General features: G+C 40.0%; 1 protein-coding gene across 1 annotated transcript; it reads right to left on the bottom strand.

Annotated features, from left to right (window-relative positions):
* Positions 1 to 2,473: 2,473 nt before the first annotated feature.
* Positions 2,474 to 27,464, bottom strand: ALG5 (ALG5 dolichyl-phosphate beta-glucosyltransferase; the record flags this gene model as incomplete). Its single annotated transcript, XM_082013901.1, has 10 exons — positions 2,474 to 3,260; positions 4,462 to 4,547; positions 14,088 to 14,239; positions 17,338 to 17,397; positions 21,495 to 21,608; positions 23,213 to 23,305; positions 24,531 to 24,599; positions 25,277 to 25,323; positions 26,265 to 26,436; positions 27,393 to 27,464. 10 exons carry the CDS (start codon positions 27,462 to 27,464, stop codon positions 3,148 to 3,150), a joined length of 978 nt encoding a protein of 325 aa, XP_081870027.1. The 3' UTR covers positions 2,474 to 3,147.
* Positions 27,465 to 27,687: the final 223 nt, after the last annotated feature.

Here is a 27,687-nt window from a genome sequence, read left to right as displayed (position 1 = left end):
CTGTAGATCTACTGCAGGTTTCAGTGACCAGGGCTGGAAGAATAACTAATACTGGTAGCCAGTTACTCTCTTTATGGACCAGCACAGAAAGAAGATGAGCTATGATTTGCCAAAGGATTTTGCAGAGGTTAAATAATGACCGAGAAACACTGAAAAAGGGGCCCTGGGTTCCAGACCAGACTCTGAATATCACTATATCCTTAGACCTAACTCGTTTTAGACAATTTCTGTCCTAACCCTATTCTTGTGGAGATCTTTGGCTTACTGAGCCCCTTCAGCTTCCCCTTGCCTCATTAGCAACATTTCCTTTTTTCCATCCTTAACTGATCTGCCTCCTTCCCCATTGCCTTGTTCCAGTGTCTTTGCAGAGTCCATTGCTGTTCCACCCCCATTCCTCATGCAGTCTCAATACTTTCCAACTTCCACTTCACCCTCTGGCTTTCAGTCTCAGCCCCAGATCAAGTCTCTTTTCTATTTCTTCCTGTTCTTCTTCTGTCCCAGTTTACTCCTTTTGTTTTTTTTTCATCTCAGCTCAGCTTTTATCCCCACTGCAATGGAATGTGTCAGGCTACACCTATACAAGTAAACTACACTGTGCCAGGTGTCCCACAGCTGCCTATCCCTGCTCTCAAAATATTTTTGGGCACAGTGGAGAGAGTTCAGATATAGCACGCTAGCTTTGAAAGGCAGCTGAGAAGGGAGACGTAAGCATACAGATGTGACCAGTGCCATGTCTATCAATCTCAGAGACAGAGAGCAGACTCTGGACTATGAAGATGTGTAGTGACCTTTATCCATGGCTCAAATCCACTGAAAGCCAACAAGTTCTAGCATCCAACCCTACAAAGCTCAAAGATGGTAAATCTAGCCTTACTTCTGCATCTCTGAGGTGGAAGATATCAAGTATTTTGTTGGACTGACATATACACAGTTGCTAAAGGAGACGGCTTAATAAGGACAGAGTTACTGGAGAGTTTATCTGTAAAGTTTTGAAAAAAACTTTGTAGAAAATTATTTTTAAAATAAATAATCCTAAATTTAGTGCACCCCCCTTCCAAACTTTGGCATCCAATTCAAAAGCAGATTTTTTTTAAAGAAGATCTCACCAGATGTTTACTTATAGTGCATAAAATAATGCATGACCTAAGCATCATAATTTGAAAAAGGTGAACTATTTTGGTAAAAAATTCAAATAAGATCAATTTTAAGGTAAGACATGAGGAAAATTTTAGGAATCTGCTTTTGAGAAGTGGTTGTCAACTTTAATTAATTATAGGCAGAGCTATCATTGTCCAGGTTTGATCAGGGAAATTCACTTTACAGAAACTGAGAAGCTGGTATTTTATTCTAGCAAGGACAGTGAGGAGTCATGTGATTCTGCAGAAGTGACAGAGATGTATATGGATTAGGCAAGAGAATAAATCCTGAAACATCAAACTGAAGATACTTTTTGAGAATTTATTCCAACACTTCAATTTATAGAAAGCTGAGGTAACCCTAAAAGGAGCAAAACTCAAGTCAGTATTGCAGAAGGAATAAGAAAAATCACCAGTGAAATCATATGCTGAAGTACAACCATATACTGTTCATTCTTTAAATCTGTTCAAATTTGTACACGTTTCCAAAAGAAAGACTGGCTTAGTTTGTTGGCAATCCACAACTGTTTTGAAAGCACTATTGAAACTTGTGTACTGCAACAGAGTATGACATTACTAAGAAAGACTCAAGACCTCCCTCTCTGATCTCATTTGAAGGATGAGAACTTCAAATCGGCATTGCTAATGCACAGGCCCCCAGTGTACACTGGGTCTCATTTTTGTATGCTCTGAATTAGCTTTTAATACCCTTTTCACTGCAGATATGTAGATGCCAAGGACTCCTAGCCTTGAGCATGCAGTATTAATTCATATGAACAAAACATATTTATAAAAGACAACATTTTAACATGAAATGTGCTTTCTCTTAGACCTTTTACAGTCTGGAGATGATCTGCAGTTTCATCTCAGACAAGCTATTGCAGCTTGAGACAAAAACATTTGGAATGTCAAGAGACTACTGAAAGCTCTTAGAAAAGCCTTACGAACATTACTGTTATAACTCAATAAAACTCGTTAATGTTTCCCATAACATTGAATCTAAACATGCATCAGCATGAACCATGATTGATAATTCCAAGTTGCAATATGGCCATATATTTCCAGATACTACAGAAACAAATGGCTATGGTCATTCACAGCATGATATTGCATAATGTTGAATGGAGTTCCTCTTTTTAATGTGTAAGGAAATTCCAAATGTATGATGAGACAAAAGCAGATATATTTGAGTGAATTTATAAGACATGTTAAAGCTACTATTTAATAAAATAAAAACCTGATTACCAGATGTCCTGGTTTCAGCCAGGATAGAGCTGGTTTTCTTCACAGAAGCTAGTGTGAGACTGTGTATTGGATTTGGGATGAGAAACTGTTGATAACGTGCTGATGTTTTGGGTTGTTGCTAAGTAGTCAAGGACAGTCCAGCTTCTCGTGCTGGTCTGCTAGCAAGAAGGCTGGGGGTGCACAGGAAGCTGGGAGGGGACACAGCCGGGACAGCTCACCCAGGCTGGCCAAAGAGATATTCCCTACCATACGACGTCATGCCCAGTACATAAACTGGAGTTGGCCGGGGGGGTGGAAATTGCTGCTTGGGGACGGGCTGTCAATCGCCTGGTGGTGAGCAATTGCTGTATTGGGCATCACTCGTTCTTGTACATTCCTTTGTTGGTATTATCATTGTTGGTTTTTTTTTTTTCCCTCTCTTTCTGTCCTATTAAACTGTTTTTATCTCAACCCACGAGTTTTTTTCCAATTCTCTCCCCCGTCCCACTGGGGGAGGGGGAGTGAGCGAGCGGCTGTGTGGTGCTTAGTTGCCGGCCGGGGCTAAACCACGACACCAGATAAGAAATCTTTTTGTAAACGCTTTCTCTTTTCAAAATATTGTACAAATTTCCTGCTGACAATCTTATAAAACACATACATGCTGCAAAAATGAAACATACAACAGGAGCAATGAAGAATTACCTCAGCTTTCATCACCACTTCACTTGATTGAAACTGTTCTCATGTTCTATTAAGTATAATAATATATTTGGAAAATGTAAATACCCTAATTACATTTTCTTGTTTCAAGCTGCCAGGCACCAGTCATATATCGCAGTCGTATAAAAAGAAGATCCCTGCCCATCTGCAGCCAGCTCCAAAAGGGAACTAACTTAGAACCTGTGATTAATGAAGAAGAAAATCAGAGGGATGTTGTTAGAAAAAATGAGCATTGGCAAGACACGCATTTAAGTAGTCATGAACCGCTGCATTCTCAGCACATTCAGCCCCACAACCTAGACGTTAACGTTAATAAAAATGCATATTACAAAAGTTATTGCTTTACAGTAATTACATTATACCATAGGTGGGAGATTCTAGTTTGCAAGCAGCACAGTAATTCCATGTATGTCACAAGACGCATAGTCTTCTCTGTGACAAGATTTTGTTCAAGTAAACAGGAACCTGAATACCAATAACTAAGCAAATGACTTCTTAGAGACCTTGGAGAAGAGGACCACCACATTGTCTTACAGCAATAATATGACCATGCCAATCTTCAGGCAAGGTAAGAAACCCCCACTATGAAACCAAGCCCCCTTCCATCTCTGCTAACATTTGTGTTAGGTGCAATATACATGTGGAACTGCATGGAAAGAAAACATTTATTTTCTAGTAAAGTTGGCTTAGGATGTTCTCTGCTTGCACCCTTCATCACTGCAGTTCATTATACTTTCTGTTGTTCAGGGGTTAAGAAGAAGAGATTCAGGTTAAAAAAAACAAAAAAACCATGAAAGGGAAAAAAAGAAGGAACTGCGTTTGATGGGAGGGAGGAAGTAAGCAGAAGCAAGCAGTACCTCTTAAGCTGGCTTTGCTATGAAGAACTATGTATGGAGCTATACTTTCTAGTAAGAGAGACCTCCCTACAGGTCAGAAAGAACATCCCATCATAAAGAAGAGAGGGTGCCCTAGAGGAGGCCCTAATAGGTGGGCTGAGAATTTTGGAAGGCGAGACACAGTGAAATGGAGTTGAATCAATAAACAATGATGGTCAGAATTCCTGCAGAGTGTTTTACAATTGCAATGTTTTTATTAACACATTACAGCAAGGGGGTGGGCCAAAGCAGTGCTTTGTCCTAGCAGTGTAACTACCTGCTTTTGCCTCCAGTGGGACTGCAGAGTTTCTCTCCTTTGCTACCCCTTCACCTACTCTTCTTGTACCATGCCATGGCAGAAGGCTGGCAAGGACATGAAATTCAAAATTTGTATGGAAAGCAAGCTGTGTGTTATCAAAACTGTGTAAAATATGTGAAGACCCTCAGGTATTTTATTCTGGATTGACATGTAAGGAATCTTACAAGAATATAAACAATTTCCTTACCTTCAATTTCAGTCCAGTTGACAGCAACTTCTGCTATAGGTATTCTCAAGTGCTGAGCTATATAAAGAAGTTCCACATCAAACGCCCTGAAGAACAACAGAAGTAGCAAATACAGTCACACTTATTTTCAGAAGAAAGATGGTGGCACTGTTAATTAAATCCTTAGCCTTATTTAAGGAGGTTGGTGTTCAGTTATGAAGTTGATATCAGTGCTCTACAGGTCAGATGCACATGAAAGGGAAATTAATTTCCCCGACTGAACAGCTCAGAACATAGCCAATATACAGACAACAATACTTCACTGCGTTCTGTTTTGGAAGGTTATAGGTCCTGCCATGTTGAGACCACTGCTAACTTTTCATTCTGCCACAATCATCATTTAAACAATTTTGAAGACCAACCAGTCAAACACGCAGTGTCAATCTACATCCCTCGTAGTTTCATCAAAGGGGACAGCTACCTGCTGTGGCTTTACGCTGATCTGATGGCTTCTCCTTGCACTTTGTAAGTCAAGAATAAAGGCAGCAGCATTGAAGTGAGAAATGATTTATGTTACTGTCCGTAACAGAAACTGAACAACAGTTGTACTTTACCTGGTGACCACGCAATGTACAACAGAAAAGCCCTCTTGACAGACCTGTCTTTTTTGCTGGCACAACTGTTTGCAGGTTGTGCAGCAAACTAAATTGGGGAAGTGATCCTACTCTTAAGTCAGCTGCCCCTCCCTGTCAGTTTTGTCCAAAATACACTTTAATCCTCTCAGTTCTCTGCATAGAGAATTGTTTGTGTGTTTCATTCTTGCAACTGCATGCTCAGGTGGGCCTTCTGGATCTGAGACACAGAAACTTTTGGTATTAGAAAAGTGTTCTGGCAACTACAGCTTGTAATGCTCATGTAGAAACTAGCATATGAAACTACCAGCAGCTACTATTGACAAGGGTGAATGCAAATCACAATTATGAAGATTCTAGTGATTTTGGTTAAATTTCTTAGATTTATTGATTCCTGGGTCCTTTTTTTTCCTCCCTCTTTGTAGTCTTCAAATGCCAGTTTTTGTTCCTTAAATGAGTTCTAGTAATTGGAATTTAAGCTAAACAGCACCCTCCCAATAAAAGGCTTTTAAAAAATACTAGTCCGTATTGAAAAAAACCTGTCAATGGCCATCCACATCTGATTTGTACTAGATTCAACACATGTTCAAATACAGTGTTTTTTTTCCAGGGAACTAGACCTTGAAGGTTAAGAAACTAACTTAAGGAAATGTTTTAGCCAAGCTGTTGGTAAGGTTTCCAGTTTGAAGTCAATGGAACAGATGTTCCAAGCCAGCTTACATACGTCTTGAAAATGCAGCTGCGAGGCAGTCAAGCACAATTCAACACTAGTCCACACCTTCTCTCGATAACTTCATAAGTTTAGAATCTCCTTAAATCCTCATTGCTAAGTCCAAGAAAATTTTCTTTTGAAATGAAAAATAAAATCTTTTGCCACTGAAGAAAATGTATGCAATAAAAAAATAACATTATTCGTTCATGCTTCAATGTTTGCTTGAATTCAAGTCATTGGTAATCCCATTCAACACTACAGAAAGGGCAGAAATGGACAGACAGGTGATCCAGAGCAGGCAAAAAGACGTATTTCAGCAGGTTGCTAGTCAACTTCAGATGTTATTTCCTTCTACTTCAAGCCACCCTCTCCTTTTAAGCAGTGCAGTACCCTTCTGCAAAACTGTTAATGAATGCAACAACAGAAGTCCGCTTTGAAATGTGCACTTAGGTATGACACATATGTGTAGGTTCCCATTGAAGTGCAGACCACAGCACGCTGGCTTGCTGGTGAAATCATTACCAAACATGCATGAACCTGAACTCGCACTGTACGTGTACGTTACAGGAGAGCTGTTGATATCACTCTGGACAGCACTAAAACATGCAAGGGCAGCATAAACAAAGGTTATGTACAGAGACTACAGTTATTGCGTCTAGAGAATTTAGAACCACTTTGTAAATCGGATTTTAAGTAGGACACAGGCCTTTTAATTGTCACAAAAAAAGTTACAGGAATAAATGTTTGGGTTCTTTTTCACCTCAGTGAACTGAATCTGCTCCAAGCAGCCTTGCCATTTCACTGTTTTCTTTAAATGAGGTTTGAATATTATTTTATTAATTATGTCATGGTCTCTTCTACTGAAGTTGTACTATTTAATTTTTTGCTGACATTTTACATTTGTAAGCCAAAACCCCCATGTATTCACCTTTGCATGTTTATGAGTCATGTGTATTAAGACTAAATCTAATTTGGTAATACTACTTAACTGACTAAAAATCTTAAGAGACACAGAATAATCGTCTGATGAATTATACTATATGAGCTGCTCTAAAAATATTACTACATAAAGTACTAGCTTAGTGAACTAATAGTTATTTGCAACAATTCCTATGGACAACTGATTACTGGAATGTCAGCATATACATCACAGTACAACAACATTAAATAGCTTGGTGAACTAAAGCGCTCAAAGTAAAAGATTAAAAGCACAGGAATTAATCAGGTTGAACACTAATATTGTTACATGTGGTTGCCATTTGTGTAACAGTGAACATATCCTGAAATTAAAATAAAAAGCTATTCAAAGGTGAAAGGAGAATGAGTTCTGTTGTATACTTCTAAGATACCTTTTCTGTGGCCCTGTTCCCTACCACTTTTCAGCATACCTCATACACATACTAGAATAGTTAATCGGGGAATATAGATCACAGTGTATTCAATACACTGATCGCATTACCCCCATACTGCATACCACCAGATCCAGATGGTACAGAAGAACTATACAGAAGTTCCCATAGTAAGGATTTAAGCGTGGGTATGTTAGCTGGAGCCTACCCTAGAGGAGATCAAAGCAACACCAGTGGATGAGTTGGTGAGTGCAATACATGTGTTTTGACATGAAGCCATTTGTGCCTAGTTAACATCTAACAGAACCAATGTTAGAAATAGCAGGGAATTACTCACACCATGTACTTCACTGAATCCTGCTGCAGAGAGCGAAAGTCCTCCCCTCTGGGGAGGGGGCATGCAGCTCAGAATACCTAAGTTTGGCTCCAGCCTCAATGAATTCAGGCTCCAATCTAAGCACCCAAAGTTAGACACCCAAAAATATATGGCGCGAACAATTTCCCCATCTATTTCTAATAGTGGCTCCATTATGTGTTAATTAACACAAACATGAAGTGTAAAATGCAGAAAGAGAAAAACTCCTCCACATGGCTGTGTTATGCTACGGAGTACTTTTGGTTAAGTTACAACTTAAGATGATGCTGGCTAAAATTCAGTTGAACATTAAACTGAACCCTTAAAACACTTCAGCTTATAAGACATCTATCCTTCAAAATTATTTGTTATTTTAAAATTGCACTAGGACTCTTTTTTTGCTGGTCCAATATTAAGTATTTCAAATATCAAAATTAGGCCTTCAGTTATACTGATTTAATTGGAATTTAGGACTTTTCTACATCCACGATATGTTGTTACAGCAAATTCTTAATGGGCAGAGAAAACTTTCAATGGCCAAAGAAGTCTAAGAATGAAATAGGATGTCAAGAGGGTTAGACTGCCAGTACTGCTCTAGCTGTATTGGGGCTTTTGAAACTCCTGCCAGGAGCAGGAGTTTTTACAAGACAAAACAGACATAGTTGTGACAGCAAAATAATTTTGTGTTGATTAGACATTCATAACCAACTCTACTTGTCATGCACAAAACCAGGAAAAAACAATTCATTCCACTGCTCATGTTGGTCTACAATGCTGAAGGAGTGGAAAAAAATCCTTGTAGCAATATGAATGCTTATTTTTCTGTAATTTTGATATAGATACTCACATTTAGAGATTACAGTACTAGATTCTCCAGTACAAGCTGGAGAAACAAACATTATTTTTTTGTATTGAGCTTTTGAGTTTTAAATGTGAAACTGAATAGCTTTGGTGGACAAGGTTTGGTGCACATGGCAACTTTTAGAGACAAAAGTCATAGCAACAATTTGATCTAATTAGTGATCTGCTGACTTGTGTAGTATCATCATAAATTGCCACTTTACAAAAGTATCTCAATCAAGCCTGAACTATGTTTTGAATTTCCCCGCATTTTATGAATATTCCAGGTAGGACAGTAACTGCTGCCGCATCTATTTCTCCTAAGCAGGGAAAGACATTTTCTGGCTGGAAGAAGATTTATGATTTTTTTTGTAGTCCGAAAAAATCAATGACCAAATTTAGGATAGAAAAATTCTGCCGGTGAGACCACTTAATTTTCCAGTGTTCCTGCTGTGCATTAAAATTTAACATAAATAGTTATATTTCTCAGGTCAAGACTGTACATGCAGAACCAGAGCTTCTTTCGGAGTCTGAAAGTGAGTAACTCCAACTGTCTCTATTATGTTTTTAAAATATCCCTTTTAATTTTCTTTTAAGTTTTAATTTAAAAAATGTGCTCCATCCATTTCTGAAAAATAGATTAGTGGTGTAATCAGATTCAGAACCTAAAATGCAAAGCATATGCTCTCTGTTCAAAAGGTTGCTCTCATTTCAAACTAATGTCAAAACTTTGCTATTTAGAAAGTAAATTTCAAGAATGTTTGGTTTGTATTCATATATACACAGCCAGCTCTCCAAAGGACAGTTAAACAAAAAAGTCAATGAGAACACTCACAAAAAAAAGCTACTTTAGGATGCAAGCATGATTTCTTAGTATCAAATATAGAAACAGTTTCCAGTAACTATTAATTTTCAAACACTTTCTAAACTTTAGGGTTAGATTAACAAAATATTCTAGGAAATATGTTGGTGTCTCTAACAAGTGCTACATGATCCTTATCACCATAACGATAAAACAGTATTTTTTCCTTGCATATTTCAGTTTGCTTTTAAGACTTCCTAAATATAAGCACCTATAAATCAAATTCAGCACAGCAAGAAAAAAAACGTGCTCTCAGTTTTATAGTATTTTTTAACATTAAAGAGGCAATATTCAATTCAATGTCAACTGGAATAGAAAGAGCATGATGAAAGCAGAAAAAAGTGAAGGTCTAAGCAATTAGTTAATGTAGATGGTTATTTCCTTGTGATTAAGCTATTATTGCAACTGTCAAGGATGCACATAACACCATTTAAAAGAAGATCTTGATGTTCCCCTCCTCTTTTTCCTATGAAAGGTGAATATGGAAACACAAGGCTCCATTTTATAGGTGGTGCTGACAAAACACTGAGAACACGGTATGTAATTATTTTTGCTGTCTCTGGTAGCTGTTTAAGTACAGAAACAGAAATCTTTCAGCTTGTCCGACCTAGCAGCAGGTTAGCTATGTTGTTTCCATTGACGTATCTATTACCAGAGTGTAAGATGTTCAGCTTCCAAGAGACTGTGCTCTTTCTGTGCACCTTCTCTTTGAGTGAGGTATGTTATCAGCCTGTGAGAGACACAGATATAGAACCTGTGTTATTTCTTGAATACATACTGTTCTGTCTTTTGGAGCAGTATTGACAATATCCTGTACTTCAGGGCAGTCTCCTACTGCCCAGTGCTAATTCACCCCTAGTGCTCTCTTGTCTGCAAAGGCACTATTGGCTTCCTTTACCTGAAGGGAAGGATTCTTGGGGCGCTTTGCCTACAGAAACAACTGGTGCTGCCTATACAGCCCAGAACGTGAGCTGCCTTTGATACAAAATTGGTTTGGTAGTCTTTCCCCTAATCCACTACTTTCAGGATTTACTGAACAGTTCAACCTTTTGATGCAGTTGAGGCACCAGCAACCTGACACATATCTTTTCCTACATATTACTATACTGTGAGTTGAATTTAGCCTGCTGAACTTCAGTCATCTATAGCACAGATAGCTCCTTCTGTACAAATTGTCTACAGTGCCTTTATAGTTAAGGGCAGGAGACAGGCATTTGTCAGCTGCACTTCGTCTGGCATATTCTAGAGATCTATATTATGATGAAATGAATTATACCCCAAAATTGTCCCTTATTCTATTGTCTAAAGGAGACCAGATGACAAGTAGATGCACTCTAGATGCGATGAAGCAAGTCCTGTCCTTTGTGTGTATGTTTTTATACTCTAACTGAACAATAAGCTTAACTGTTCAGGGAAGGAATTTAATATTAGAGAATACATTTTATAGTCATTTTATATTAACATCATGGGTAAATATCATGTATTAGTGTAAATATTTATTACGTCCCCACCTAAGAATTCACTTTACTCTGTAGTACCTCAAAAAATCTGAGCCTGACAAAACTTGAGCAGACAGGACAGATGAGGCTTCCACAGAAACCGAATTGTGTTCAATTCTCTTCAACAGCTCACCACACGCTCTGGTGTGACAGCCCTCGACAAACTCAATGACTAGGGTGCTCGCTCTCAGACAGATGTTACCCTACTAAATGCTGCTTGTTTGTTGAATATTCCCCAGCACTCTTCTCCATTATTACCAGAATATCTGAGCACTGACCACACTGAACTGAATACTTCTTTCAATACCTAACACAGTTGCACTTCACTAATGGGATTTTAAGACTTAGAAAGGATCAAATAGTTTCTTCAGATGTCAAGTGGCCCCAATCAGTGATGCAGAGGCAGTAATAAACCCAGATTTCAGAGCCTCTTGTCCCATATCAAGATCGTGGTTTCTCTGCAACCCCCTGCTGATGGTCTCAGTATGAATTAGTTGTTCTGTGACGTAGTTAGGAACTCCCCATTGTTCGAAGTCAGCAGAAATACAATACTGACTACTATTTCATCCTCTTACATCTTCATACTCATGACATGTCAGAACCTCCATGGCACAACATCTAACCAGTTTTTATTTTCCTTGTTACACACATGCTATGCAACAGAAAGACAGCATGGGCCAGTTTTGTTTAAAAGAAGTTGTTTCCATTATTGGGCTATTTCAGATTATTACATATGAAGGAATCCAATATATGGTTCTATGGGAGGAACTTTTGATGACCCTATACAATTTCCTACTGTAATTACCCCAACTGTCTGTAAAACAGAGACATTTCGCTTATGACTACCGCTTCCTTTAATATACCCACTTTCCCCACATGCTTATATCTTCCCATCACCCAGTTTATTTCCTTATCTTACAGATATCAACTGCGAAAGGGACAATATTCTGTTTTGTGCACTGTTATCTTCCATACACATGCTGAATGGCTAGCTGGTAAGTAACTTTTGAGTCCATACTGTAGTTTTTTTTCTTCAGCAGTGGCAATCATCTGAGTTTCTCTCCTCTACTAGGGTTTCAGTTTCCACAAAACTTGCCAAAGTTTTCGATCCTAAAATCTCTACTGTTGTCAGATTTGGTTGAAATTAGCCAGTAAGTGCGACAATGAAGGCAAGAAAGCACTGAGACTGCTGAAGGACAGATGAGGATAAAAGCAGACAATATATTGCCTGTTTTGGCAGAAAACTAAACCAAGTAAGAAAACCCTATTGTTGTTTTACGCAAATTTGTGACTTGGAAGTATCTGAAGAGCTGTTTATTGAAATAATTTGACTAACAAAACAAACATTCTTCATCACTAACCAGTAAATTTCAGATAAATAGAAAAATACTTAGGGGGTTAGTTGATGGATTACTGTAAATAAACGAGCAAGAATACAAGGCTAATTTTATAGCAGTACATAAAAGTACAATGAATTAGCACACTGAGACTTGAAGATCTGGTGTCTTCCACACCAGCAACATAATCACTATAAAATAAGTAAGCAATATCCCTTTTCCACTGCCTCTATTCCTGGATAATGGAGTACAAGTAATAATGTATAGCACAATTATTTTTACTCTTTCATTCCTTTGTTGCTAGAGAATCTGAGTGGCAGAAAAAAGTTTGTTAAGGTGAACACTTTACATAATATGTCTGCCCAAAACATAAAATTAGATTCAAAATCTGCTGTTTGCAACAGAACAAGATTGAAGATTGCATTTTTACAGATTAAACTGATGATGCTCATTCATTTCTTTCAGCATTTCTTCTTCAGAGATGTGCATTTCTGGGCTACGCATACATGTTTAACTGTGTATTTAGAAAATTCCTGTACATGAAATTTACAGAACTTTATAGATCAAGTTTGGTTTTGGAGGTAGCAGCACAAATCATACTTCTGCCTCAGCTACAGTTTTCTTTCAGGCAATAAGCGAGCCACTCAGTTAGGAAAGTGATATTCCAAACGCTGACTGCTCACAATTCCAGATTCAATTCAACAGAAGCTCTACATTCCACACCAGATTTGTGCACTCAAATACTACCTTCGCAGTCCCATTTGAGGAGCAATATAGCTCAACTATCACTGCCAAAGCTCAACATAAAACTAGATGTACTGGAATTGGACTGTGGGATTACACACATTTTTGTATGGGAACACTGTTCAGTAATTCTGTTCCCTGTTAGTGAGCAGTAGCCCATGAGAGGTTTTCTTGGATGAAGACAGTAGTTTGAAAAGATTTGATTATACTTAATTAAGCCATTCTTTTTAGCAACAGTTGTGGTGTGGAAATTTACATAAATTATTGTATTTGTGCGGAAACAGTGTTTCGGTCCCCTAACAGTAGTCACGACTGTATCGCTCTCATAAGGGAACTGATCTAGCTAAATTATAATGAAAAAGAGCTCTAAAGTAATTAAAAAACTATGCATCATTTTTTACTGTCTTAAATTAATGAGATCTATCAGTAATCCTCTCATGAAATATTCCAGCAATGAAATAAGCAAAGAGCAGGCATTTCCCTTCACTTCGAGCCTTCAGCAATTACAAACATCTTACCAGATATGGATTTTAGGTAAAATGTTTTGGTTAAGCAGCACTGAATTGTGAGGTTGTAATGAATAAAAATAGACTGATAAAAGTTTTGGATAGGATTAATAACTCTTAACTTTCCTTATCATAATAAGAGCTTCCCTCAATTTTTTATTCTGCTTGCATGGCTCATATCTGTAAAAGAAGAGAGGACTCTCAGAAATAGGCAGTGGATTACAACACAGCTGAAAATTGTTTGGGATTTGTTTCAGAGATGAAGAGAGAAGAGTTCTTGGGATTTTCTTTTTACTTGCTCCTCACTCCTAATCAATTACCAGTTGCTCTGACAAGGCAAAACTAAAATGTCCTACTTCTGAGTATTACAGAACTCTTTCTAAACCACATGCCAAAGTAAAATGGACTTGCAAGGAGTCAAGGAGTCAATTATTGCCACCCAAAATCTCAGCAATGTAGCCTTAAATTCCTTCTTGCAGTTTACATTGGATGCTATTTTAAAATCACAACTTAGTAAGTCCATCTGTTCCCCTTCTCCCTATCAAGAGAAGAATAAAATTAAACACTCAACTATTTCCTAAAGTATATCTTAATAATAAAATAGAATTCCTTGCAATTACCAGGGTATTTTAGCATAACAAGAAATCCAAATTTCCATGCAAGGGATACTACAGTTGGTTAAACTGAGCAGCTAGGATTTAAACAGAGCCATCACATGGTTCATAGTGGCTGCAATACTGAAACTACTTTTGCAAAACCATGTTCAATTAGGGGAAAAAAACCCAAACCAAAACAAAAAAAAAGAATTTACCAGCGTTCTATATGAAGAGTTGAGAAAGTCCGCAAGGCAGCTTCTCTGGTTAGAAGTTTAAATCCGCACTGAGTGTCCCTGATCTCTTTGACACAGAGAAACCACACAAGGAAGTGGAACCCATACATAAGAAGAGTTCGAAAGTAAGAGCGCTGTGGACAAAAGGCAGGAAGTTAGATGGGTTCATTTAAATGATGAGTGAAGTGTTTGAACAGACCAAGCTTACAAGACAATAATCCTGTTTCATGATAGCTTTCAAAGTTTGTAAACTGTTTTTGTTTTGCACTGGAATAAAACCAGAACTTTTCAATTGTTACAGTGAAACAAAATTACAGCTGAAAAGACTTGCCAGTCAAGCGCATGCTTAGGATGCTGGCTTAGGATATGATAAGTCCAAGTTCCTTTTTCTGCTTTCCCTAATTCAGAGTAGCTTTTCATTCTGGATAGTGCCTTATTAAGTAGAGCAGGAACCTGCACCTGGATTTCGGTTAATGAGTGGGAAAGCCATAGTATCTTCTGCATACTTCTCTCTGAAATCCCCCAAGAAAAGAAGAGTGAAGGACGAGGCGGATGGCATGCTACATGCCCTATACCACTGGACACTTACAAACTATTTTTTCCCTCTGTCTAGTCCTCTTGTTCTCCTAAAAATTGGTTGAACAGGTCCAACATATTCAAAAGTTGCCAGGACAAACAAAGGAGAATAAGCCAGCAGGACTGCATAAAGACTGCCATTCTTAAGAACACCCATCATAAACTAAACAGGTTCCAGCTGCTACTCTGACACAGAAATGTAAAAAAAAGTTTTATATTATAAAAAAGCCCAAATGGGAGCATCTCTTGTTGTTTGCCACCCACTTCTTTCATTCAAGACTACATGATCTCTGGAGCTTGCACACACCATGTTAAGGCACTTACGGGAATGCAATTAGAGAATGCACTTTTTTGCAGTTTATGATGGACCAGGTGAAAACCGGACTAAAGTAACAGCTGCTGTGCGAGATAATATTTCATATTTCCAGCAATGTTACACAGACACCTCTTTTGTTCTTTTGCTTTCACAAATGTATTTTATGTTCCTGGTAAACATTCCCCCAGACTACTCTTTGGTTACACTTTTGTTCTTGATATAATAATCATATTCGTTAGTTTGTCCATTGAGTCCAGAGCTGGACTCAGGGTTTGCAGAGGTGTCGCCTAGTCTTTTATTCAAGGCAGCTCCTGAACAACTAGAACTCTGATCCACAAACAGACACAACACAAATCCTTCTGAACTCACTGCTGGTCTTAAGCTCAATTTAGGTGATTGTATCTAAGCCTGCAAGCCAAATACCATGCAAAATCTTTAGGAACCAACAATTTACCTTGGTAAGCATCTCTGGGTGATAAGAGATGCCTTTAAACCTAATAATTTCATCCTTATTTGAAAAATGGAAAGATGCTCAGCCTATTATGTAATAGCCTTTGGCTTAAGGAAATTCAAATCCATAGCTTGTGCCTTTCAGAAAAGTGCTCTAGCCCTAGGTTAATGGTGAATCTGGTGTGGATTCTTTGGCTCTTTTGGTGAAGGTGAACCACTTTGTGACCAAGAACACAAGGCTACTAGTCCCAGAAGGGAAACTCTAAGAGGCTGCATGACTGTCAGCCAGTGAAACTGCACTTACTTCACAAAGAGTAGTTCCTGGGCTATGGTTATCACTCCCAGGACTATTTATGCATGTCATACTAGGAATTCATTAAAGTACATTAACAATTCTGGAGGCAGAACAGAATTCTCGACGTCTTGAGACTGAACTTAAAGGTGAAATTCTGGTCTTAAAAAATCCCATACAGCTGCTTCTCACAGCTTCATTCTACTGTTTCAGATGCCACGAAGCCCAGAGAGAAATCCCAACTTCTCAAAGATTGTTCTGTAATTTTTAAAATATCTATTGCATTACACAACAGCCTCTTTCCAATGTGGTAAAGGCAGTCCTTCCTTCCCAGTCTAGGGACAGCTGGGTGATGAAATGGGCTACAGATTTCAAACAAAGCAGTGCTACCTAACCACTTGGCGAATCCCTTATCAGAAAGTCAGAAATATGGGGAGAAACAGAAAGCAAAGGATGGACACACTTATCCTAAATATTGTACTTTGCATTAAGACACGAAGTCCTGTTCTAATGCCTCTCTCTCATGTAGTAAGGCCTTCAAAGATGAAAAAAAATATGAAGGCACTGAAGAAAGTTTATTTATATTCAGCACCTGACCACGCAATGAAGCATTTTTTCTGGGCTCAAATTTATCAGCTACATGGTCTCCATGCAGTAGCAACTTTTCCAGGATACACCGGCTGCACAGCTAACAAATAACTGCAAATGGCATATTCTGTGCTACAAGCATGCAAGTACCATTCCAAAGATCTGTCCTAATTTCTGATAATGATGAAGCGTTTGGATTTGTTTTTTTTTCTGTGTGAGGATGCTAACATGCATGCAGCAGTATTTACAAGAACTCTTTCCAGTGAACTGCTCCAATACTACCTGATAAACCAGAAGAAAAAATTAAAGATCTACCAAGGGCTGAACATTACCACTGTAACTTCTTTTGGACTTCTGTAACTATTTTAGTAGTTGTATATATATTTTAGAATCATTTCAAGTATTAAACCTCAGTATAAACAAAGCTTACTCTTGAGAACATTCAACATGATGAGCACATCCAGCGATGCTGAAAAAATTAGTCCAGCAATGCGTCTGTTGCAATACAAGTTCCATGCCTGTGCTTTGTCAACTACTGTCTGCCAAGACGTCAGAAAACCAGATGCAAGATAAGACTGTGTGCCTATGCATCACTGTTTATCCCACAAGAGCCACACACAGAACAGTACTGTCTGTGTATTCAAAACTCAAAAATTTTACTAGGAATAACACAGAAAAATCACAGCACTTTCTCATGAATTGAGATACTCTTCTAAGAGTTTGCCACTAATTATCCCTAATTCATTTTAAAGAGGACTCCAGATCTGCAGATCAAGCTCTTGCTCTGGAAGAGAATCAATAAAGATGAATGCATCAGTTGCCTTCCACTCCAGCCCCAGTACAGGGGGCTTTGTATGGTGGAGCATATACTACACTTAAGCTACAAGGTCTTCCTTTTTTTTAGCTTCCATTCTTTTACAAATATTTATTATTTAATTGTAAAATCTGTGGAGCAGAATCAAGTAATAGAAGTATTTAAGTATTAGTACACAGCAGAAAAGGGAACAAACCTTTGCTATTGATTCCTTCTCAAGATGAGCTCTAGAACCACAGGAAATAGCCATCTGGTTCTGCATAGGAATACAAATTAAAGAGTTATTACTTAAAACTAACATTTTCTGGATTAGTGGGATCTGTTGAGAACTGTAAAATAAAAACTTTAAAGCAGTATATTTTTCTGCTTCCTATAGCTGCACTCTTTTGACTGATAGAGTCTGAGCTTAAAAATCAGCCTTTTCTATAATTAATAGATCATCTAAAGTTTACTACATTTTGCATATGGTGCATACAAATTACTGTAATTTATTCAGGTCTGGTTTAGCTTCCATTGTTCCTCTGAGGTATGTGTACAGTAAATCTGTTAGAGAGCACAGACACGCATTCAGCGTTCCTAGGCACTTAATGATATAATGTACGTTTTTCCTAAACATTGCACTGTGGAAAGGATAACAGAATAAAGTAGTTTCACTAATATACCATCCAACAAACAAAATGCCATGGTGCCAGCCAAAACTATAATCACAGAATCATTAAGGTTGGAAAAGACCTTTAAGATCATCAAGTCCAACCATCAAGCCAACGCCACCATGCCCACTAAACCATGTCCCTAAGTGCCACATCTGCATGTTTTTTGAACACTTCCAGTGATGGCGACTCTAACACCTCTCTGGGCAGCCTGTTCCAATGCTTGACCACTCAGAAAAGAAATCGTTCCTAATATCCAGTCTAAAGCGTCCCTGGGGCAACTTGAAGCCATTTCCTCTCGTTCTGTCGCTAGTTACTTGGGAGAAAAGACCAACAGCTACCTCACCACAACCCCCTTTCAGGTAGTTGTAGAGAGCCATAAGGTCTCCCTTCAGCCTCCTCTTCTCCAGACGGAACAACCCCAGTTCCCTCAGCTGCTCCTCAGAAGACTTGTGCTCCAGACACCTCACCAGCTTCACTGCCCTTCTCTGGACATGCTCCAGCACCTCAGCATCCTTCTTGTAGGGAGGGGCCCAAAACTGAACACAGTATTCCAGGTGCAGCCTCACTAGTGCTGAGTACAGGGGTACAATCACTTCCCTACTCCTGCTGGCCACACTATTCCTGATACAGGCCAGGATGCTGTTGGCCGCCTAGGCCACCTGGGCACGCTGCCGGCTCTATTCAGCCAGCTGTCAACCAGCACCCCCAGGTCCTTTTCTGCTGGGCAGGCTCTCCAGCCACTCCTCCCCAAGCCTGTAGCGTTGCATGAGGTTGTTGTGATCCAAGTGCAGGACCTGGCACTTGGCCGTATTAAACCTCATACAGTTGACCTCTGCCCATCAATCCAGCCTGTCCAGATCCCTCTGCAGAGCCCTCCTACCCTCCAGCAGATCAACACTCCCACCCAGCTTGGTGTCATCTGCAAACTTACTGAGGGAGCACTCGATCCCCTCATCCATATCATCAATAAAGATATTAAACAAGACCGGCCCCAAAACCCTGTTCCCCAAGCCCTGGGGAACACTGCTTGTGGCCAGCCACCAGCTGGGTTTAAGTCCATTCACCACAACTCCCTGGGCTCAACTGTTCAGCCAGTTCTTTACCCGGCGAAGAGTACACCCGTCCAAGCCACAAGCCGCCAGTTTCTCCATAAGAATGCTGTGGGAGATGCTGTCAAAGTCTTTACTAATGTCCAGGTAGACAACATCCACAGCCTTTCCCTCATCCACTAGGTGGGTCATGTGGTCACAGAAGGAGATCGGGTTGGTCAAGTTGGTCAGGGACTTTCATGAACCCATGCTAGCTGGGCCTGGTCCCTTGGTTGTCCTGAACATGCCCTGTGACTGCCCTCAAGATGAACATCTCCATAATCTTCCCCAAGGTCAGGCTGACAGGTCTGTAGTTCCCGGGATCCTCTTTCTGGCCCTTCTTGGAGACGGGCATCGCACTGGCAAGCCTTCAGTTGTCTGGGACCTCCTCTGTTAACCACGGCTGCTGATAAATGATGGAGAGTGGCTTGGCAAACTCCTCCGCCAGCTTCCTCAGTGGTCTCGGGTGGATCCCATCAGGCCCCATAGACTTGTGGGTATCCAGGTGGCTTAGCAGGACTTTAACTGCTTCCTCCTGGATTATGGGGAGTTTATTCTGCTCTCTATCTGTCTTCCAGCTCAGGGGGCTGAATACCCTGGGGATACTTGTTCTGGCTATTAAAGACTGGGGCAAAGAAGGCATTAAGTACCTCAGCCTTGTCCTCATCCTTGGTGACAATGTTCCCCCCCCATCCGGTAAGGGATGGAGATTCTCCTTGGCTCTCTTTTTGTTGTTAATATATTTGTAAAAACATTTTTTTGTTGTCCCTTACGACCATGGCCAAACTCAGTTCTAGCTGAGCTTTTGCCTTTCTAATTTTCTCTCTGCATGACCTAACGAGATCCTTGCACTCTTTTTGAGTTGCCTGCCCCTTCTTCCAAAGGGGATAAACTTTTTTCCCTGAGCCCCAGCAAAAGCTTCCTGTTCAGCCAGGCCGGTTGTCTTCCCCGCCAGCTCTTTTTACGGCACATGGGAACTGTCTGCTCCTGTGCCTTTAAGATTTCCTCCTGAAGAATGTCCAGCTTTCCTGGACCCTTTTGCCCTTCAGGATGGTCTCCCAAGGGACTCTCTCAACCAGTGACCTGAACAGGCTGAAGTCTGCCCTCCGGAAGTCCATGGTAGTGGTTTTGCTGACCCCTCTCCTTACTTCACTCAGAATTGAGAATTCTATCATGTCACGGTCACTAAGCCCAAGACAGCCTCCAACCACCACATCTCCCACCAGTCCTTCTCTGTTTGTAAACAGCAGGTCAAGCGTGGCACCTCCCCTGGTGGGCTCACTTACCAGCTGTGTCAGGAAGTTATCTTCCACACACTCCAGGAATCTCCTAGACTGTTTCCTCTCTGCTGTGTTATACTTCCAGCAGATGTCTGGTAAGTTGAAGTCCCCTACAAGAACAAGGGCTAGCGATTGCGAGACTTCTGCCAGTCACTTGTAGAATGCTTCATCTGCCTCTTCATCCTGGTTGGGTGCTCAGGACACCCTGCAGGATATCTGCCTTCTTTGCTTTCCCCTTCACCCTTACCCATAAGCATTCGACTTTGTCATCACAATCGTTGGGTTTGACACAATCAAAACACTCCCTAACATACAGAGCCACCCCATCGCCTCTCCTTCCTTGTCTATCTCTTCTGAAGAGCTTATAGCCACCTATTGCAGCACTCCAGTCATGTGAGTCATCCCAGCATGCTTCTGTGATGGTGACTAAGTCATAGCTGTCCCGCTGCACAGTGGCTTCCAGCTCTTCCTGTTTGCTGTTTTAATCTCAAATTAAATTGAAAGTGGTGATCAAAACAGAAGATTTAAAATTATTCTCATGCTACTACTTCTCACACAAGGTCTCTCAAATCTGCTATATTTGAGAGATAGCTGCTGCCACCTCGGTAGCAGCGAGGGTCAGGGAAACACCACCGCCCGGTGGCTCCCGCACTTGTGGCCCTGCACTCGCAGACTGTGACCCTTCTCATGGGCGCATCCCTTGCAGCTCCCGCTGGAAGGCTGCACATTGCTTCCGGTACTTTGGGAAACTAGCTCTAAGTACCTCACTGTTCTGCATTTAAGCAGAAAATAAACCTCCGTTCTTTCAAGTCAAGCACCCAAAAGAGAATGACTATCCAGGGAGGAGCTCTTGTTCCACAGGTTTTTGAATCTGTATTTACAATAAAAGTTCTGGCAAATACTGTCATTAAACTAACAGCTCTGAGAAAAGAGAACCTCTATAAAATAGGGTGAAATTAAGATGCATCCTTAAAAGTATACAGGATGACATCACATAAAAAGAAAGTACAAAGCAGTTAACAAAGGAAAAATTGTTTTTTAACTGAGTAGACAACACATGGTATTTATTCAGAGTAGAATAACTTCAAAGGAGGAATGGTAAATAGAACATTATGTACTGCATTGAAATAGGCACAGTGAACGCAAAGGAGGTAAGAACTCTCAAAGCTACCTCCTGACAGCCCATTCTTGCAGCTTCTAAGCTTACACCTAGGTTTTCAGACTTACACCTAGATCTTCAACTGGATCTCAAAGAACTGAAGTTGAAGAGAATTATAAAAATCAATATGTATGCATGTATATTAAACTAAAAATTTGGGAATTTATACTCACAGGACATGGCTGAAGATTTTTTAGACCTTCTTCTACTTTTTCAATATCTGCAAATTTTGTAGCTCCATCTGCATCAGCCATAAGAATTTTTTTGCCCCGAGAACTAAAGACACCCTGCAATCAAAATAGTCAATAAAAGTCAACACCTTTGAAATCAGTATTTGTCATAAGCTAGCTGCAAGACACTGCAAAAACCTAATGTAGTAACTAGAACAGTGGTATCTCAAAGATCCAACACAACAGGTGAGTCTTAACGTTCTGCAGCTAACAACAATTTCTCTATTTATATTGTAGTAACATCCAGAGACTTCACACACTGAGTAGTGCCCTACAGTGACAGACAATGCATGAATATGAAAGGTTAACAATCCCTCTCCAGAGAAGCTTGCAAACTAAAAGCTTTACAAAACAAAATAGTGAGAGACAGCAAGTTGCTATAGTCAGCTATACAGGGGAGCACAAAGAAGCAGTCACTAGCAGCTGCCACTGCACTGGATAGCTTTTCTTTGTCATCTGAGCTATGGAAAGGAGGATGCAGTGCTATTTTTTTCCTAACACTGTTTCATGAGAATTCAAGAGATAATCTTGAATTAGTTTTGAAAAATTTAAGTCTTAAGTCACAGTATTGCTGCAAAACATTTGTGATGCACCAGGTGTTACAGCTTGTTTTGCCATATTGGTGAGAGGTATTTGACAATTTTTGAAGGGGTCCAGACAGGAAAACAAGTAGCAGCAGGTTTGCCAAACATACTGTCATAATCACGTATGTGTGACTTTGGAAAAACCTGAAAAGGAAGTAGTAGTATAGACACCCACTCTATACTCTGCAATGCAAAACTATATCACACATAAAATCATTCTCCTTCTCTTTGAGTAACTTAAAAATTACATCCCTCCACACTTTCTAATTTAGTGTTTTCTCCATTTGCTATAGTTATTCATGTATCATACAAAAATTAAATTGACATATTAAAGATAGAGCTTAAAATACAGATACAGACAGTCATAACCCATAAATGATACCACTCTTTTACATAAAAGGTGCCATTCATCTTAGGGAAAAAAAAAACATTCCTTCTAAATGTGCAACAGCTATTTTATTTTTAGAACATGATGATTTTATGGTAATATTTATCTGTAAATTAATATGTGAAAGCATAAATTGTGCTGGTTCTACTATGAAGTGTGGGTGATAGCAGTGTGCTTCAGTAAACACAGACTGCTGGATGACAGTGTTTGCTCACAAGCCATTTTTAAAACCACAACTATGACCTGGAAAGCAATGTTTGCAAATTTAGCTGTATTTTGTCTACAAAAGCTTTACTTTAATCTGTAAAGTTGTTTTGTTTTGGTTTTTTTCCCCTTTTGGTTGTTTTTTTAAAATGCAAGCATATTTCTAAGTGGAACTAACAGGAACATGAAACTCAAGTCTAACTTTTTTTTTCCTTTTGAATTCTCATATAAAAAAAATTATTTGTTATTGATCCTCTTGGCAAGAAAATACTGTTTCCAAGATCTAAAATGAGCTTATTTTGGAAAGTTTTGGCCTAAATGTCTTTATTTAAAATATTTATTTATTTATTTTAAACCTGTACTCAGTTTTCTGGTAATAATTTTCTTAAGGTATTGAATCCAAAATGTCAATCAGCACAGCTCTATCTTCTGCATACTTGGGCACAGGTAGTTCAGACAGAGAAGGAGATGAAAGTATCAATTACCATCCTGACTGCTCCTCCTTTCCCTCGATTTTTTACCAAAGAAAGCACTCGCACTTTGTCACTTCCGTATTTCTTGCAGTACTTCATTGCAACCTGATAGACACACAAAAAACCAGCATAAAACAAAAATAGGAATCAAGGTAGAAGTTTACATTTGCTCACCCTTTTAAAAAAAAAATTAATAGCATAGAGCTATAAGCACTTCAGTCGGCACAAATACATTGCCAGTGTTTGCTGGAGTCTGGGAAAATAAAAATGAGTTCACAGTCAACACAAGAAGACTGAAGAAGCTAGTCATGTTCAATAAGAACAGGATATTCCCCCAAGCAATTCTACACCCCATTCACCCAAGTCCAAAAAACTCAATACTAAGGTAATTTATATCATACTGTTACAGAACTTTTATACCAACAATAGTTAATCAAAGAAAAATAATCTTCTACTGTTGCTATCTACTTCTTACTTGTCTTGCTGCTACCTGTAGTTTTAAACAAAAATTCACAGTGATCTAAAATACCATTACCACTGCAGGGATGTGCACATTTTGTTCCATGTTGTGGGGAAGAGAAAGCATAAGCTTTCTCCTCCAATTTTTTCTAAAGGTTGTCTCAAGGCCTTGTAAGTCCAAAGGCCCATGGCCATAGTGTGGTCAGCTAGAAATGACGCTAGAAGGAATGCAAAGCAGTCAAAAAACATATACGAGCAATCCTTAATGGATGAGCTTAAGGGAAGTAAATGAAAAAGCAGCAGTTATTTTAGTAGCTAATTCTAACATCTTCCAAGCAGCTTTAAAAAACCTCCAAGGTGGTGAGCCTTCCTTTCCAGTGACATACATCAAAATTGAAGCAGAAGAATGCAGAACTATTTTGAAAGTACTACTACTGGCACTGGGATTTTTAAATGAACATGCCATAAAGGGTATGGGAAAGAGCTATACAACCTGTCAGTTGTTCTGTCAATCACAGTATGAATCAGCTATTTTACAAGGCTTTCTAGCTTCCTCAAGTTCATATTCACATCACCATGCACATAAAAAATATTTCATAAAAAATTTGTTGAAGATCAGAATTTTTAGAATCTCAGCTGAAGGAAAAAAAGCCACCAGTTAAGAGTACTACTATTTGCAAAAAAATCGTATGTGTATGCATGTGTGTATGTGACATCCACAATGCATATAGGACAAGGAGAGAAAGCATTCAGAAACATTAATTTTAATTGTCAACTACTTCAAGTACCAAAATGTAAAAGCAAAATATTCACAAATGCAGTACAAAAACCCATACTTCTGATGACTTGGTAAGACACCTCTTTTTCTTACCTTTGTGGTTTGATCTTTGCTACCATCATCAACCACTATTACTTCATAAGTGAAGGAAGGATCTTGTTTCTTGAAAATAAACAGAAATAATGTATTTCATCCAATTTCTTAAGTAGGCAGTAGGTCTTTCAAACATCAGCAGTCTTTACTCTAGCAGTTTTTAACTCGTTCATGTTTGCCAACAGGTACCAATATGATGTAGTGAATTTGTTCACATGGCAATAATTAAAAAATTTTGCCATATTTGATGCCTGTTCCATTACATTGGCTTGTCATAGTTTCCCTCAGCTACCATCTAGAGCTGAAAAATCAATTTAGTTGTAAAAGATGAAAGCCCAGAACAACATCACTGTTAAGAAAACCCAAACAAAACAAAACCCATAAACTTTCACAATGGGCTTCTTACCCAGAGAACAAATCCTAAGAACAGATGCTTAAAAAACTTGTTGGAACAAACCAGGATTTAGTTTAGAAAGCTAAATGTATGGTTAATCCTTAATCTCTCTCTTGCAGAGATATCACGCATACGAAGATTTTTCATCATATAGTAGTAAATTAAATTTTTACTTAATTTAAAAATACCTTCCGGCATTCAATCTAAAAATAACTGACAAAAGACAGAAGAGTTACTTCTAAGTGGCTAAGTAATACTGCTTTAATGCATACCAAAACAACAAAGTGAATAGATCACTGACTTATTATACACAATACAAAGATAATGAATTCTGAATGCAAAATGAAAATACCTGTCTTTTTTCTAGATAATCCAAAGCTTCATCCATCATAAGAGGTACTACAGAAAAGGTAGAGGTCATGTTAGTAGATTATAACAGGCAAAGCACCAAAAGCACCAAAAAACACCTGCACAAGCAAGCTGAAAACAACCACAAAGCAAAGCTGACTAAATTGTCTCATTCATACAACACTAACTTCAATAAACAAGCTTAGCACCTGCAACTGTCCTGTCAACAAAGTCCTGTCCTTTCTGAATGCAAAAAGAACAATGAAAAAAATCATTCATGTAAGACAGGATAAAAACATTTCCTTTAAAGAACTAACTTTCCATTTTGAAATATGGTATATGAGAACCAGGTCTGAGGAATGCACTGGACTTGAGAAAGGGCCAGGCCTACCTTGTGTCCCTATATACTTTACGTGTCAGTATCTCTCTTACTGGAATCTCAAACAGCTCAGTCTTTTCACTCATCAAGAAAAGGAATGACAACGTGTGCTACCACATCAATCCCAAGTACAGCTTTAGAGCTTGACGATTTCTATCGCATCTGAAAGCCTTCACTTTTTAGTAGCAGGTACTTATACATATGGTCACATCAAAAGTCAAACAGAAACAAATGAGATCATCCTTTTTCTGCTTGTCTGAAGCTGCTGCTGTTGCTTACAAAGTGGGAAGCTCTTGAATAAATTTTAAAAGTCTTTTTCTACTTTTTGCCTTACAGCATTTACAGGAGCAATGAGCAGCCATTCTGCTGGACTTCATTAAAATAAAGAGGGTTCTTACAAGTGCCCCATGTTATTTTTAGCAGCAGAAACCAAGTTACACGGTGTCTTAATTTTGAAATTCAATGTACTTGGAATGTTTTCTGGAAACTGTGTCCAAAATCAGATACATAATCTGGCCTGCCAGAATGTACTGCTAACATAAACTGACCTCTGCATTATTACAGTAACAAAAGATAAATTTTCTATTTTTTCTCAAAATATGAAAAATCTTACACCGGTCCTCCTCATTGTATGAAGGCACAACAACAGAGAGTTCCCTTGTGGGGGGATCATGTATACTTGGTACAGATTCTTCCCTGCCTTCAGCATTTACAAAGAATTTCTCTTCTTCATGTCGGTGAAGGGTTGGCATTTTTATGGCAGTTACATGAGCAATTGTACAAATCTGTGAGGAAAAAAGAAATGAGAAAAATGTTTGAGCATTCTATTAAAGGTTTACCTAGCTGTGGAACGTGTTACAAGGGGCAACCAAGTATTTTTCAGCAATGAGGTGGGTCAGCGGTGCAGCACTTCACCCACTGACCAAATCACACAGGACCAAAACGTTCTCATGCCATTTGATTACTCCATTTCACCGACTCTGACCACTGTCAGCATCATTGGCTTGTCGTTGTTTTCAATTGCAAAGCACGCAGAAGCCTCCAAAGTTGTGGTCCAAGTCCCACTGCCTCTTCCCCAAGTAATCACTACCACCCAAGCTGGCACTGCCTCTGACCCTGCGCAGAGCCACTGAAGTCAATGGCACTACTCATGCCCAGTCAGCCATATGTGCTTGCAAAACTGAGGCTGGCTCTGGCCATATTTATGCAAGGCTAAAATAAATTTGTAGAACTTGCTTTTTCGAGTACTTTTGCTTGAGAACACTATACGTGGTACTGTTGACGGGCAGCAGAATTTCGCTTTCCAGGTGTGGAACTTGCGCAGTATTTCAGTCATACAGGACTCCCAAGTAATTACCGTAAAGCGTGTTACCAGGATATTTTACAGCACGCACCAAAACGATGAAATGCTCCATTTTTACCTCCTGTGCAAAGCTTTTCACCCCACGTCTTGTGAAAACGCATTCCCTGCATAAAGCCGCGTACAACCACGGGCCTGACAGCTACTCCAGATACGCAGCCAGGTGCTACCCGCGCTGCCAGCCAGCCCGGGCCAGCCCTGCCGCCTCCGCGGGTGCCAGGGCCCGCTGCAGGCCGCCAAGCCCCCTCGGCAGGCCCGGGGGCGCCCAGCGCCCCTGCTCCATTCAGCGGCGGCGGGGACAGGGCGGCCCCACGTACCGCCCCCGCCCTGCAGACGCCCTGGAGACCCCCGGGTCCCCGGTGACCGCGGCGCGGCTCTCACCAGGACAAGGAGGAGGACGGCCAGGGCCACCAGCACCGCCGCGGCTTCGGGCAGAGCAGGCGGCAGCGCCATAGCCCGCAGCCGGCGGGGGGCAGCGACGCGGGGCGGCGCCCTATCGTGCAGCGACAGCGACGCGGAAGCGAGCGCCTCACCGCGCGCCACCAAGAGGGGCCGCACCGCCCGGCGAGTGGCGCTGGAAGCCGCTGGCGCCCCCCAGCGACGGGGGCTCGCCAGCGCGGCCGCCAGGCCGCCGAGGCTTCCGGCCGGCCGGGTCACGAGGAGGCGGCACATCCGG

This window comes from Phaethon aethereus, assembly GCF_964289735.1.
Source record: "Phaethon aethereus genome assembly, chromosome: 1".
Lineage (NCBI taxonomy): Eukaryota > Metazoa > Chordata > Aves > Phaethontiformes > Phaethontidae > Phaethon > Phaethon aethereus.
The sequence above is the reverse complement of the archived record's forward strand: the minus strand, read 5'-3'. Positions and strand labels throughout refer to the sequence as shown.